The sequence below is a fragment of the Patella vulgata genome, chromosome 5, assembly GCF_932274485.2.
Source record: "Patella vulgata chromosome 5, xgPatVulg1.2, whole genome shotgun sequence".
Classification (NCBI taxonomy): domain Eukaryota; kingdom Metazoa; phylum Mollusca; class Gastropoda; family Patellidae; genus Patella; species Patella vulgata.
Window position 1 is genome coordinate 11,657,995 of NC_065883.2, and position 16,409 is coordinate 11,674,403.

General features: G+C 34.8%; 1 protein-coding gene and 1 long non-coding RNA gene across 4 annotated transcripts in view; one reads left to right on the forward strand and one right to left on the reverse strand.

Moving 5' to 3' along the window:
• Positions 1–6,971, forward strand: part of LOC126822215 (HEAT repeat-containing protein 5B) — a 102,119-nt gene extending 95,148 nt beyond the window's left edge. For all 3 annotated transcript variants that reach the window (XM_050550960.2, XM_050550961.2, XM_050550962.2), the window contains 7 exons: positions 149–311; positions 777–889; positions 1,773–2,072; positions 2,732–2,956; positions 3,934–4,085; positions 4,559–4,772; positions 6,062–6,971. In XM_050550960.2, coding sequence (XP_050406917.2) covers positions 149–311; positions 777–889; positions 1,773–2,072; positions 2,732–2,956; positions 3,934–4,085; positions 4,559–4,772; positions 6,062–6,384 — 1,490 coding nt within the window. In that variant the 3' untranslated portion in view covers positions 6,385–6,971. The remainder of the gene's footprint in view (positions 1–148; positions 312–776; positions 890–1,772; positions 2,073–2,731; positions 2,957–3,933; positions 4,086–4,558; positions 4,773–6,061) is intronic.
• A 5,367-nt stretch (positions 6,972–12,338) lies between these two features.
• LOC126810419 (uncharacterized) lies at positions 12,339–15,444 on the reverse strand. The gene is made up of 3 exons (XR_007675214.2): positions 14,752–15,444; positions 14,335–14,392; positions 12,339–13,637 (listed from the first exon to the last, which is right to left on the reverse strand). It is a non-coding gene; the product is annotated as an uncharacterized LOC126810419 (long non-coding RNA).
• Positions 15,445–16,409: the final 965 nt, after the last annotated feature.

Here is a 16,409-nt window from a genome sequence, read left to right on the forward strand (position 1 = left end):
AAAATTACGAAAGGCTAACACACCAGTTTGGAGTTTGAAAAATCAGTCTCTTTATATTAGTTAGCAATTAAATGGACACTGGTGAATTAGTATGTAATAGAATATATTTAAAAATAAATTATATTATGTTTTATATATATTTTTGTAGGTATTTGTATGGAGTCGTTATGTAGTCCGACATCCAGGTTAGCAGATGATACTGTAGGTCAGTGTCTGAGAGGTTTATATGCACTATTAGATACAAGATGGCCACGACAACAGTTAGCTGAAGATCCGGTACTTTGTAGAGAATTATTAAACGTAATGCACAGGTAATATATTTTCAGTAACTTACATTTTCACAGCCAAATATGGACACAAGAAAATGCCAACACTAAATCCAAAATCAAATTTAATCGCAATCTCTTAGCCACATGAACCAATCACTGTACAGCCGAGATGAGTTCATTGGCGATGCACTACAAATGTCTTATATACAAGTCGTTCTCAGAGACCCAGGTCACATTCCTTGACTTTCAACCCTGGGTCAATTAAGAATTTTTGCTGTCACAAATAAGGCATATGTTTGTCCTCCAATTGGTTTGTTTAATATATTCTAAGGCCTCTGATTAGTTTGTTTGGTATATAATAAGGCCTTTGATTGGTTTGTTATATAATAAGGCCTATTTTTGTGAAGAAAGTCCCTGATGGGTTTATGATTGGTTTGTTTGATATATGATAAGGTCTCTGATTGGTTTGTGAAGAAATTCTCTGATAGGTTTATGATTTTTATACAGGGTTATTTTAACAAGAGATGGTGTAGAATTACATACAATAGCTCTAGATGTTGTTAAACAAGTTGTATTAGCTGCTCAAGAATGTTTAGAAGCTGAAAAAACTGTATTAAAAGGTATGTATTTCTTTTTAATCAAATTCCATAATTACAACTAATTAATTCCTTACGATTAATACAGTAGACGGGTGGAAGATTGGATCTTAGTAATACAGTTTGGAGTTAAAAAGATATACAATTTCAAAAAATATATGTTAGTAGTGCCTTTTGATTTAACATCTGACAAACAGAAGCGTAGAGACAGGTTTCAGAATGATTCCTAACAGTGTTATAGAGAAGCCATATTTGGTGAAGTGGATAAGACGCTGGCTCACTAGCCTGGAGGTCGGGTGTTCGATCCCTGCATTGGCCGAGAAAGTTCTTCCAGAACTACACTGGCACGATTCCAACATGTCAGCTGTCAGTCGTTCGGATGAGATTAAAAAGCGATGTCCTGTGTACACATTGGCGTGCATGTAAAAAATCCCTTGACAGTTGGAATTCGATATAAGAGTAGGCTGTAGTGCCACTGTCCTGGCAAATTTCCCTCATAGCACACTGTATGGCGTATGCTCGTCTTTATTAGCCCAGTTCGGAGCAGAACAGTAGGACATTAAACCCATTTCATTTCATATTTTATAGTACCAGTAGTAAAAGATCTTAACATGAATATTCATGACCTTAGTATTTTTTTATTAATAATGGGTTGGCAGTTGTCTTTTCTACATCAAAATCTATAGCATGTTTATTGGTAATCATTCTTCAGTCGGCTAAATATCGCAGGCTAGCGATGCCATCGAGAGTTTATTATGGTTTGGATAAGTTAATTAATGTCTAATTAATAATTTAGATAACATACCAGGCCTAAAGAAAGACCTGCAATCGGCAGATTTAGCTCATCGTATCATGTACATGTCTTCGGCGCCACAATATCGTTACATTGTTTACGTTATGTTTACAGAAAAGGGTTTACAATCAACAGAGACCAGTACTGATTCTATGAGTATGACCGACAGTATTTACAGTATTGGTGAAGGAAGCGATTCGGGAGATATCTTACCAGAGAAATCCATTGTATTTGCTACGTTGGAGGTTTGTCTGTGTGTGATGGTCCGACAAGTTCCTGCGTTAAATCCGTCGGCACCTACTACCGGGTTCCAGATTCCCACCAATTTAAATAAATTAACTGATGAATCTATTTCACTGATGGGTTCATCTATAACAGTTATGTGTGGTCTTCCAACTCTGTGCACACCTCAAGGTAGGCATTTATCTTCTTTGATAAACATTAAGTAATTGAATATATTAACTCAAGGTACAATTTTTATGGATACACAATTACTAAGTTTATTACTCTGTGTGGCTTTTCTTCTGTGTTGGTTTAGTTGTAAATGGCCCCCTAATCAATGGTGTTCAGATTTCATTGTATTTCATTGTTATTTTTGTTGCATATTCTGTACACCATACACATATTTGTATTATTTCCTTGTCAAAGAGGAGTTGGTTAAACCCCATTAGTGTACACTTAAAAGTACCCTGCATAGTGTATACCTGTCATCATTATCCCAGTTGGTGTAGAAAAGTAGGACGTTCAACCCCATTCTATTTACACACTAGGGGGGTTAGGTGGGCGAATGCTTAACTTTTGTGCGTTGCATCAAGAGGTCTGTCATTGAGTAAGTGGCGTGGTTTCGATTCCCCAGTTGTATGTGACAAGGAGTAGGGTCACCTGTCCAACCTCGTGTGTTTTCTCCAGGTCCTCCAGTTTCCTCCCACTGATAAAGACCCCTGCGTGCAAGTGAATTAGTGAAATAAAATTGAACCATATGTTAGTTCGAAGTCACCTAGTTTGTGTCGAGTGGATGTTAAACCCCATTTTTCGCTTTTATTTCTTTATTATTATCTACTTTTATTTTACAGGAGGTATTTCTATTTTACCCACAATCCTTCATCTAACTGTAAACGCTATGAGAGAGATATGTTCAAGATCATCAGAGCGTAAATTTCCTGTATTTACTAATGCTGTTTTACAAGGTTTACAGTCTCTGTGTACGTCACCTCTCAGTGAAGTTGATGTTGTTCATTCTGAGTGGCAGAATATGATACAGAGTGCTTTAGCTACTATAATACACTATGGAAATCCAGGTAGGTGTATTTATACTGTTTCCAGCATCAAAGAGGTTTATTAAGGGACTTAAGTCCTGGTTAGGGTAATGACAATGGAATGTAATCATTTAAGCTGCACTTACATGATACAACCAATCCATCGGATGCAACATATTGGAGGACTGTTTAGACATTACAATGGTTCTATTCCTTGTATGAATAAAATGGCAGCAATAGACCTCATTGGGTATTGCATCAGTCCACTGGATGAGAATAGAACTGGTCCTATCCTATCAACAAACTGCCAATCCGACCATTTGTCTGATGAGTTGGTCGGATGCAACCGTTGCATAAGGTGGTTGTATGGATTGGTTGTATCATGTAAACGCGGCTTAACAATCTAAAACAAAACGTAAAATTACACTTTATTGCTAATACCAATATTTCCAACTCAAGAAGGCTTCAGACCACTATTCCTTAATAATATGAATAAGTTGGTTTAGTAAAGGAGTATATGACATTAACAATCTAAAACAAAACATAATGGTCAATTACTTTTCAATTACACAATATTTCCAACTAAGACGAGTGTTAATATGGCATCAAAGAAGTAAATGATGTATATTTGACACAGATCCAATGCATGAAAATTTAAAAAAATGGTGTTTTTAATTAATTTAAAGGTACCATAACATGTTAGTCCCAAAATGAGCTAGTTTGTGCTCTGTAGAGCATTCAACCCTAACCTCTACTACTTAACCTTCTGGGACTGTAGATTGTCTGCGATATCACCTCCGTGGAAGTCGACGTAAAATACAACTAACTCACACAAATACAGTGCAGTGGATGGCTGGCCCCTGGATCATTTCACTTGATTTAATTTGTTTATTTCCAGTTGGCAGGTTTGTCTTATCAGTTTTGTTTTGTGTGAAGTGCAGTCCTCCTGCACTTACTATTAAAGAATTACACCACAGTAGATGTGTAAAATTTGAATTATATGTGTATTTTTTTTACAGGAGATGATCATGCTGGCATTGATCTAGAGACCTTGTTATTAACATTGGCTGTATTTACACTGTCATGTCCTAAAGAGGTTACTGGTGTACAGAACTTACAGACTCCTACACTAGAAATATATAAACAGGCTTGGGCGTCAGATAATATAGAGGTAAACTTATTTATCATATTTTATATTACTATCTTCAGCTTTGTTTTAAACATACATTATGCAAGGGCTAAATCTTCCCATTGCAGGTCTTTCTTTAGGTCTTAGATGTTATCCAAATTATTAATTAGACATTAATTAACTTCTCCATCGATGCCATTGCTAGCCTGTGATATTTACTGGATTGGAATACATTTTGTGATGGATGATTTAACCTCAAAATGGACTTTAGATCATAAGGTCTAGGAATGGGGGGGGGGGGTATGAGTTTCTCTGGTTCTTTGGTTTCCTCCTACTGCTAAAGAACCTTGTGCCGAAGAGAATTATTGAAATAAAATGTACCATTTGTTCATCTCCAAATGACCTGTTGAATTATTGTTAAACCTGATCTCTCTCTCTCTCTCTCTCTCTCCTCTCCTTGGTGGTCTGGAACTTGTCACATTACTTATGGCAAATTTTATGTATTTTCTTTTCAGCTGAAAACGAAATGTGTGCAGACGGTTATTTCGATACTCCAGTTACAAGAAATAAAAATCTCCACACCATACATCCACGCATTATCACCGAAAATAATAGAATATTTATATACAATTTGTAATAAACGACCTAATACAGAAGCTGAACTTATATTAGTGATAGAAGCTATCAGAATGTTAGAAAATTTAATTTCTATGGCGGATGAAAAGAAACGTAAGTTTATCTGATTATAATTATCTTATATTATTGATCAGTTATAATCAAAGACCACGTCCTGTAGTATGATTTGGTTTCTGATAAATGAATGATCCCTTATTAATGTATGACTGATGCCTTATTTATGAATGACCGATCCCCTAATAATGAGTAAATGATACTAATAAATGAATGATTGATCGCTTATTGATGAATGACTGATCACTTATTGATGAATGACTGATCGCTTATTAATGAATGAATGATCCCTTATTAATAAATGAATGATCCCTTATTATTGAATGACTTATCCCTTATTAATGAATGACTGATCCCTTATTAATAAATGAATGATCCCTTATTAATGAATGAAAATGATCCCTTATTAATGAATGACTGATCGCTTATAAATGAATGACTGATCCCATCCAACTACAACATGCACAGTGGATCTGACTCAATCCACTTATTTCCCCGCGAGTACAAAGCTGGCTTACTAGCCAGAAGCTACCGTGTTGGTTACCCTATTTCTGCAGTGTATATATTCTAACAGTATAGGCAAGTACAGTAGCTCAAAGTTTCTGGTGTTGGCTCAGTAACCGAGAGGTCCTGGGATGGATCCTGTTGTAGACTGAGCAAGTTCCACAGTTTTACCTAAGATGGTTTCCCCTATTTCCACAGTAGCTCACTAACCGAGAAGTCCTGGGTTGGATCCTGTTGTAGACTGAGCAAGTTCCACAGTTTTACTTAAGATGGTTTCCCCTATTTCCACAGTAGCTCACTAACCGGGAGGTCCTGGGTTGGATCCCGTTGTAGACTGAGCAAGTTCCACAGTTTTACCTAAGATGGTTTCCCCTATTTCCACAGTAGCTCACTAACCGGGAGGTCCTGGGTTCGATTCCGTTGTAGACTGAGAAAATTACTCTGGATTGATCAGCCTTGTTTCCCATTGTTAGTGGTGCAGGACAGAAGACTTAATAATTGTGTTGACTGTATCAAGATCCCCTGTTGTTTGAAATCAAAATAAGAATAGGCTGCATGGTATCTGTCCGTCTTTATTAGACCAGTAAACAGATGATGGTTTCTTAGATTAATGCTAGTCTTCATTAAACAAGGTGTTCTTGGTCTCATCAATGCTACCAGACCTTGCAACATGGCACCCTAACGCTGAAAAATGTTGATGATTTCACTAAATCGGTTGAATTAATTTATTTTATGCTCAGGGACAACTGCTAATGATTTATTTTCTATTCTCATTGCCTAGAATTAAATTATTAGATAATATACTTTCACACTTTGTGTTTCAGGTGTGACCCTGGTGGCTCTACTAGTTCCCATTCTAGTATCATATCTATACGAGGAGAAACAAATAGACGCAGCAAGTAAAACATCGCAAGCCTTACATCAACAAGCTTTAACTAAACTCATGAAGATTGGACCCCAATATCCTGACGAATTCCGCACCGTCATGACTACTTACGCAGACTTAAAACCTCGCCTAGAAGCCGCCATTAAATTGAACGAAGCAACTAAATTAAAGAGAGCACAGCCTGTAGCTAAGAATCTAGCCCAACCTGCCAAGCCAACTATCACGTTAAAAACAAACTTTGCTAATTTTGCTGCAAGTTAATGCACGAAACTAATGGATTGTAAATAATTGTGTATTTATAATATCGTTATTAAGATATTAACATCTGATATTAAACTATTAGTGCTACTGATGTACAGTGTATATATATGTAATTGACTTTGAGTCTGGACCGAACAGCAACTGAGCGACGTGGAATGGGATTATGTCATTGTTTAATAATAATGATAATAATAATAATATCATCATTTTTAAAGGGCGTTAACACTGAAGATCGGTTTCTAAGGTGCTGTTGGCTGTTACATTCACTGATTATTTACAAATCAGGGTTTTGAAACAAGAATGTTTTGAGTTGAGATTTAAAACGGCCCACAGAAGTTAATTGTTTAGGATCCTGTCACTGTGTAAGTGTATAGGTAATCTATTTTGAATCCGGATCGTTCCAAAATTGACAGAACGACATGGTGTATGATCTTGTCACCGTTCTGTCAGTCCAAAATGTCTGATGTAGTCAGAGTAGAATCGTTGCTTAATGAAATAGTCTGAAATGTCTGATGTAGTCAGAGTAGACTCATTGCTTAATGAGATATTTTCTTATTGAGTCTTGTGCATTCTCCAGCAAATAATCTTGGGTACATATCAATGTTTGTTTTACAAATATAGATTAATTTATCAGTCATTACGGTCATTCTAGCTCACGATCTGTTTATGCTGTAGATTCATTGCACACCAAGGATTATTCTTTGACGGTTAGAGATTGTTAGATAAATTCTTAAAGTGTTATATAATTGTAATTTCTGGACTAAAGATGATCTAACTGTATGTATGTAATTTAATCAATGTACATATTTTTATAAAGTATATATATTTAGATAAATTCCCAATAATATGGCATTGCCAGTAGATTTAAACCAAGCTGGTCTGGTTCACTGTATAGTATTATATATAACTCCTTCCACCACCCCTGCCCTTATATGGTGATATGCACTGCTCTGGAATTAGCTGAAGTCCTACTTTATTTAAAAAATTATTGACTTTCAACAATTTGGATAAGCATTGTCAGAGTTATGGCCCTTCATGATCTTTTTACATGAAGATTCACATTGCGACAACAATTATTGATGGCTCGAACAACTTAGCTGCTGTGAGGATATGTTTCATTGCTTGGCAACCTCTTTTAAAAACTGAGAAATTCAAAGATCGATAAAAGTTTGACCTCAGCTGCAGCAGGAGCTGTGCAAATGGCCTTTAGATTCAGTGTAAAGATGTAACAATGCACAATATAATAATTAACGGTTGCACGATCAGCACTATTTTTATGTGATTAGTTTTTATGTACATAGATAGAATACAACTCTGTATATATATGTGTATATTTCATTCGATATTTTAAACTGCCCTGTGTTGTGTAATGAAATAATTCTATTGTGCTATATTGATCTAGTTAGCTCATATAGAGCTCATAAAATTAGTCAATGTCCCTCTAGATGTAAATACGCAATTAAAATTCATTCATATTGAATTTGAAGGCTTTTTTTTAGTGCTTTTGTAACTGTTTCATTGTTATAATTTTTAAGTTTTTTTTAATAGTTTTATCAGGCATTTGTTCAGAAGTTTTATAATGGTATTAAATATAGGCCTAGTTATATTATATATTCAATCGTATATAAAGTACAAGACTTAGGAGTGACCTTGACCTTTATCTATTCCCATATAAACTGTATATAGATATATATCAGACAGCAAAAAATTCAGAGGAGGAATCGAACCCATTCCATTTATAAAAGAGTGAAATAAAACATGTAGGCCTTGTTTGGTTGACTGTATAGGACTTAACGTTCTCTTCTACCGAGGCCTGTTTCTTACTGTGTTAAATAATAGAGACTAGCTCTGAAATTGAATAATGGCAATAATACTAAACCCTGTATTCTAAGCGACCTCTGGAGACAGTTTATCCTTGGGGTGAGGGGTGGGGAGCTCTAGCAAGTGGAATTCTGAAAGTGTGACATCATTTTCGCTGACTAAGTCGTCTGCCTTATCTCTAAATCCTGGTGACACAAGTCTAATTGTCGCTACTGCTAGTCTCTGGTTGAGTTATTGTACTACTACTACTACTAATTATTAATTCATTTATATAGTGCAACAAAATCCAGCCAATGGCTTCTCTAAGGCGCTTTCGAAAGCTTATACAATGAATGTATATTCCCTTAAGATAAAGTAAAAAATAAATTTATAAATTGTGGAAAAATCTTTATCAAAATTAATAATAGCCAAAATATTTATTTTTTCCATAATGCATTTAGTTTTTCCTCTAAGATATAAATTTACAAAAGGTGGAAAAATCTAATCAACAAAATATGTTTCTGTTGTTTTTGCTGTAACATATAAATTTACAAAACGTGGAAAAATATTTTGTGTTTTCCGTGCTGCTGTTCTTTTGTAAACATATGTATGTTATAAATATTTTTTATGATACTGTAAGTGTAGAGAAATGTGCATATCATAAAATTATTGTTATTTAGTTATTGTATAAATTAAAGTTACAAGCATATAACTATATATTACAAAATCCGGATTCTATATATGTTTTTTTTTTTTATTATCATTTGTTGTAATGTTATTCTGGTTAAAAATATCTGCTTTGTAATTCTGTTTGTTTTTAAAATAATTTAATTTAACATTGGTGATGAAAAATAAATATTTCTATCAAACGATTTTAGGTTTTTGTTTATTTATGAAATTAACTGACAGCAAATTGAAAGAAGTAGATTTTGTCTGGAGTACCAATACTTGGTATGTGGCTGATAGGGATCTAATGGACGGGGATCAGATTCTTGGCAGGCGATTTTAGATTCTTACAAATTTGTTAAATTAACTATCAGCAAAGCAGTCAATTTCTCTTTTTTCGATAATGCTAGTAACTACTTGGTTTCCGCCTGGTTGACTGGGATCAGTTTCTTGGCTGATTGACGATTAACCCAGTTGGTACAAGATCATCCGAATATTCAACAAAACATTATGGTATAGGCGAGAATTGTCATGGATTTAATCATGAAGTCAATGTGGAAAGAATTACTGTAAGAGCCCTGATGAACTAAGACTAGTAATTATTTCCCCTTATGTAGTGCAAGTTATTAATAGACAATTTTTCCCTTCATTTTTTTCTCTCCTCTTCCTGCATTTTTGGGTTGACTTTTTGGTCTAGAAATGGCGAAAAGGGATCAAATTTGCAATTTTCTAGCAGTTTTGGGTAATACTGATGATATTACATCGGAGGGATAGGGGTTGTGAAGTGTTTCTGCAGAGCAATCATTGTGTCGGAAGTGAGATTTTCACCCCAGTCAACATCAAATCCCCGTAGCAAAAAATTTCAACGGTCAACCCCCTACAAAATTATGATGTGGTCCCCACTGTGCCTATAAAGATTGGAACCAACGGAATGTTGAGCAAAAAGCTACAGCCTGTGATGTTACAGCCATTTAACATTGAAGTCAATGGGCAAATAATTGTTAGTCTGAGCCCATACCAAATAGGAGTTGTCTCCCGTTATCAAAGTTAGTCTAGAGTTGGCGTAGTGATATTATGATCGAAGTAGGCCACACATAATACTCTCAATAACCATATCATTTACAAAGTATCTGCATTACCAGTTTTGTTCAAATAATCTGTGATCAAAAAGGTAAACTTTAACATTAATAAACCTTTATTTAAAAACGAAAAGTTGCAACTTCTGCTATTTTCGTTGTCATGGCAATACGAGGAAGAATTGTCATTAGGTGTTGTTAGGTTCCATTGGCTCATAATAAATTTGACCGCAGGTGCTTGCATCGAATCTCGCATAATAATATTGTTTTGTGATATCTGTTCAAGAAGTTGAAGACAATGTCTAGAGAAAATTTATCGCAAGCAGAAGCCAGAAGATTGGGAGAGCAAAGAGAAACATGGTGCACTGTTGAGAGGCAAAAGGAACAAGATTGGTGCCGTCGAGAACGTAAACACAGCCCTGATCAATTTTCCAGCTGTGTTTTTAAAAGTTCAATATCACATGAACCAAGGTGTACGTTTCAAGTTAATGCACCAACGCATAAAGAACGAAAACACTATCAACAGCAATGTAAGTATTTCTTCTTAGAACTTAGCTTGGTCCAGACTATAAAATACAATTTTCTAAGCCACCCGCTGGTATTAAAGATATCTAGGCCCTAGTCTACTAAGACTAAACCGGTAGGCCTATCCTATGCCACATGTGGCAGGAATAAAAAGATTCCTAAATTGTGGGGCCTATGTCACATGCATGTGGCAGGAATAAAAAGATTCCTAAACCGGTATGTGGCAGTGGGGAGCAGGTCGTTTAATCCCAAAACCGTTTCACCCCATGTTGTTTCATCCATAAATTTTGGGGGGGTGGATGCAGGCCTTCACGTGAATAAATTCCTGGGGAGTCAAAAAAAGCTCTCCTGAAATTGAAAAAAGAGGAAATCGCTCTCCTGAGAAAGCTCTCCTGAATCTCTTGAGGAGAGCTTTGTTAGCATTTGTGATAAAGTCCAGAGATTTTAATCTATTTCGAAACCAACCGGCCAGAATTGGGTCAAGTGAGGTCCCGGTAAGAAACAGGGTAATTCGAAGCTCCCGTCAACTTTAATATCTGACTTCAACAAGTTCAAGTCAGTAATATTCCTGAATAGACTACTGTCTTCGTTTATCATCAGTCGATCGAAATTAGGATTTATCTACTACGGCGAAAATAAGCTGATGCGACAGTATGACATTTCTTCATATTTAAAACACAAATTAATGTTTTTGTCTATCACGTAACTTACAATATTTTTTTCATTCGTGGATGAAAGACAAGCCACACAATGATCACATGACTCCCATGATTGAAATTGCTTTATATAAAATAAAATTCCGTACGACTATGCCATGGCCTTAAATAAAAAGGGCAATATTTTTAAGAATAAATCCCTGTCAGCATGTGTAAAAAATAAAATTGAATAAAACTAAAACACTATTTAAAAATAAATCTTGCAATGCTGGTTTATTGTCCTAATTCCAACCAATGCATGTCACGTGTTATCGGGAATCTGAAAGCATTGAAGATCTTGACGGAAAAATATATTAGTTATTAATATTTGTTTCTCGGGATATCCGGTGTTCTATCAGGGATTATTCAATGAATATTTAAATTTAACTAACAAGGGGTCAGTGAAACCATAAAATGCATTATCCAATTATTATTTTCATATCTACCTAGAATTCGTACGGATCGAGAGTCGAAGACGGGGCGCGAAGCACGAGATTCACAATCCATGCGGAGCGAGATGTCTTCCTTCGCCACGTGGTTTATTATTACAAAGGAAACTTAGTGGACCTGTTATGAATAACCAGCAGGCTTGTTGGGGTTATTTTTGCCGAATTATCAAAATTACCGTTAAATGTGCTAATTACTCGGATTATGAAACGGATGGCGGATTCTCACTAAGGTATGCTGTTATTGTAGCCGACAAGCAAGTTGATTGTCGATATGATATTACCAGTATATTTTTCCTGATTATTCTCTTTGAGTAGGGCTATGAATGCAAAATTTATTTATTAATGGATTTATTTACAAATAAGCCTATTTGATAAAGCTACATTTAAATAGCATAAAACTGTTTACAGATTGGAGATATCTTTATTAGAAGCCAAGATATGGACATTTATGTTCGGTGAATTGGGGTACTTTTTGTCTAAAATTTTATATAGACTCTTATAGAGAAAGTCTCAAGCAATTTAAAATAGACTGAAAGGTCACAGGGGTCAATGGCACAAAATTCAGGAATTAACAATGGATCAGAAGCACATAATAATGCATAATACCTGGACAAAATATCCGATCTTGCTGAAAATTGGCACAACGCACGCCCAATCGATACTCTAAAGTATGACGAAAAAAAAAACATAGGTCGACCACGATGTCGGCCATTTTGAATAAATTAAGAACAAAAAATGCGTAATATTGTTGAAATCGTAACTATTTATATTCAAATTCCTGTTACATTTACAGAATAATTAACAATTAATACAACATCTAACCAAATAAGAATCATGGTGATGCAAATATGCAAATTAGGTGATGTCAGCCATATTTGAATCCAAGATGGCCACCATTATATAATCTAGTATGGAGTTTATAAGTGTCTATATATGTAAAAAAAATAAGTGGTTTATTCATTAAAAAATCTTGAATCAAACCTTACTAAAAAAAATTATTAGTCGATATTGGCCATTTTGAAATTCAAGATGGCTGCCACAATTCCAAGATGGCTGCCACCAGCGTCCACAAACTATTTTATCGCAAACCAAAAAAACAAAAAACTGAACAAATGTCATCATCCAACATATCAAACTGAAGCAAATCTAAACAGCAATTCAAAAATAACACTTTTTCACTTCTTAAACCATTACAGTAATAACAGACAAGACAAATATAACTTAGAATTTTAAAAAAAATCAAAAAGTATCATGTTTAAATGTATTTTCTGTGATAGAAAAGTCATGCAATGATGTATTAGCATTTAGGAATCAAAGGGAGGTAATAGGGCAGAGTTCACTCCCCTTAGACCACAAATATCATTAATCTGAGAAAAAATCTGTAAGATTCTGAATATTTTATACAAAACTGATCATCTTTGGTGGATGCTTAGTGAACATGCTAAGTAACATTATAATCATTTAAATTCCATTTTTTGTCTGTCAAATTAAAATATTTACAATATCCGTCATTCTATTTACTGCATTTTAGTAATGATAGTGACCCTTGTGACATTAAGGATAAAATCAACAGATTTTACAAATCCACTAGCAAACTAATTTTACATATAATTATAAAGTGCAATATTTATATAAAATTGTGCTGTATAAATAGTACTGAATCAAAGCATCACACTAATGATTATTTTACTGATTTGTTCACTTAAGTAATTGCAATATATCCTTTTAGTTTTACTGTTTATTTTGGTTGCGTTTTTACGGCCACAAAATGTTGTTTTACGTTGTAGGTTTTTGTAGCCCTATTCTCAACCCTCCTTCTTTCACAGCTCGTGCTTGCATGGGACCGGCCTCGGCAGATTTAAACAGGACAACAGTTGCAAAGACAACACACACAAGAAACCTATTACAATAAAACACGATATAAGGAACAATTATGAAGATAAACACACACGACGATTGCTATGATAGTATTTTTTCATTCCTTTGTCATTAAAATGGATTTTGTCCATCAAAAGGATCATCAGGCAGGATGCAGAATATTTCTGAAAAAAAAAAGAAAAAAAAGACATGAAACAATCATACAAAAGACGGTTAATTGCTTTTCTCTGAGATTCACAAACACTTAAGGTAAGACTGGGAGATTTTGAGAAATTTTCCCGCTCAACAATACTCCCCACATAGGCCTACATGTATGCAGATACATAATAGGCCTACTAAAATATTACTAAGTGTAAGTCTGCTGCTAACGTCTTTACGCGTACTATAAATAGGTAGCCTACTACGTAGGTAGATGATTTAGTTTTCTGTCGTAGGCCTACTGATTTTATATTTTATGAAAATTTTAATGTAAAATCTAATTAAAATTAAAATTTTCATTCAATCAATGATGCTATTTTAAGTAGGCCAACCTGTAAGTAAATTTACCAGCATCAACAATTAAACGAGAAAACTGACAGTGACAAGATCAAGACTTCTATAGTCTATAGCTAAAAAAAAAAAAAAAAAAATATTTTAACATGTCTTTTAATTGCAGGCCTATTGATCAAAATCAAAAGACAGTAGATCATTTAGTCTTCTGTCGTACTGATTTTTTATTTTATATTTTGATTCAAATTTGAATGAAAATTTTAATGTCGTCTAGATCTAATTAAAATTAATTTAAATTAGACTTTAAAACATTAAAATTTTCATTCAATCAATGCTGCTATTTTAAGAAGACCTACCTATAAGTAAACTTACCAGCATCAACAAGAATTAAACGAGAAAACTGACAGTGACAAGATCAAGACTTCTATAGCTAAAAAAAAAAAAAAAAAAAATTGAAACATTGCATTCATCAAAATCAAACTAGCTACTAAGATAGGCATACATTACAAAACAATGACAACTGCTGATTGAAGCAGAAGACTGTACCATCCAGACGTTTTTATTTCTGTTTTACTGTAGACAGACATACACGTCATAAACTGGTTGAATAGGACTACATCAACTTCTAACGGCTCCTGCATTTCGAATGAGACATGCTGGTTTACCGTTTGTCACCAACAGCCATTGCAAAAATGCAATAGGAACCGTTTTATAAAGTGGAGAAATGAATTTCCAACATCGTTTTGCGATTAAGTTAGATTAAGACGAATTCTACATTTGAAAACTTACATAATGCTCCACAATCTTCTTCTGTGGATACGTCCTTGAAAATCTCGCGAAGATACGTAGCGCGGCCACGCCTCCTGGATTTTGTCTCGAGAATTGAGGACTACCCCTCACTCACATATTAGCTTCGTAGCTATTTATTTATTAATATTTTAGAATAATTTTTTTTGCAGTTTGTAGAAAACATATTCGTCTTCACAAATCCGCGTGCGCGTGTAAAAATTTTCTTTTCTAAATATTATTAAAAAGCAATTTTTTCCTTCAATTTGGCATATCTTGGCTTCTAATTCGGTTAGAAATCGGGCGCAAACGGTATAAATAATTTTAGGATTTCCTCTTTTTGATTGGACAGGAAATTTGGTTCTGCGATGCATCCCCATTAGCTACGAAACGACTAAAAATAGCATACAAAAATCGAAAATCGTAAAAATCTGTGTGCCACAAAATTTTACGGCGAGAAAATCCCTCGATAAGCCGTATACGCTTTTCAACGGACGATTTCTCGGCAGGTAATTAGCGTACCAAAATATAAATAACACCATTGAAAGGCTAATTCAATTCTGATTCATACCATATAAATCATTATAATTTTAAGTAGAGACATCTGCTTACAAATTAGTGTTTTGTAATACGTGTCCGGATTTTTGACGCCATCGAGGAAAATTAGCCACGATGACGTCACAGCATTCATAGCCCTACTTTGAGGGGAGTCAAATTAGACATTGAGGAGAGCTATAAAAAGCGCACCTCGACTGACATCCAGGCGCGTCCAGGAGAGCGAGAGCGATCACGCTCCTTTTACGTGAAGGCCTGTGGATGGCCGTGCATGCTGTATCATAAGGCCTGTCATTGAGTCAACTGGTATGGTTTCGAATCCCCAGTTGTACGTGACAAGGATTAGGGTCGCCTGTCCAACCTTGTGGGTTTTCCCCCGGTCCCTCTAAAGACCCCTACACGCAAGCGAATTATTCAAATAAAATTAAACCATATATGTTAGTCCCGAAATGACCTAGTTTGTGTCAGGTGGACATTAAACCCCATTTCTCTCTCTCTCTCATCCATAAATTATATGGGGTTGTTTCATCCCTCTAAATTAAAAAAAACATATTTGTCCATATCATAATATAGCCTACTAATAATTGTAATATTTTAACTAGAACTGCGATGCAGTAATGACGGGTTTCACCGGTGCCACGTTACCCTAAACATGTCACTTCCGGTACCAATGAAACCATTAAACAGGTTTCCACATAAGCATTGCACACATCAAATAAAATGGATGCCGAATCAACCAAATCCAGCAATATCAATTCATTTTATACATTTGTTACATGTAAGTGTACAGTACGTCCGGTGATAATGAAAATGTTCAATTAGTTTTATGAAATCAGAAATGGCATAAGGCATCACATGGTGAAAATTTTATGTAAATCAAATAATAATTGCCACTTTTATAGACCAAAAACCTTGAAAAGTGACTTGTAGAAAATCGTCTATTTCTCTGCAACCGTACAAGTTAGAAACCATTTTCTGGTATCTGTATGATCGTATGGGTTCAATCTATTTGCTGATTGGAATCAAATATCATAATTTTAAATACTTTACAAATCAGACTCATTTGAATAAAATGTGTTTTGAAAGCTAAAAATACAGTTTTTGCC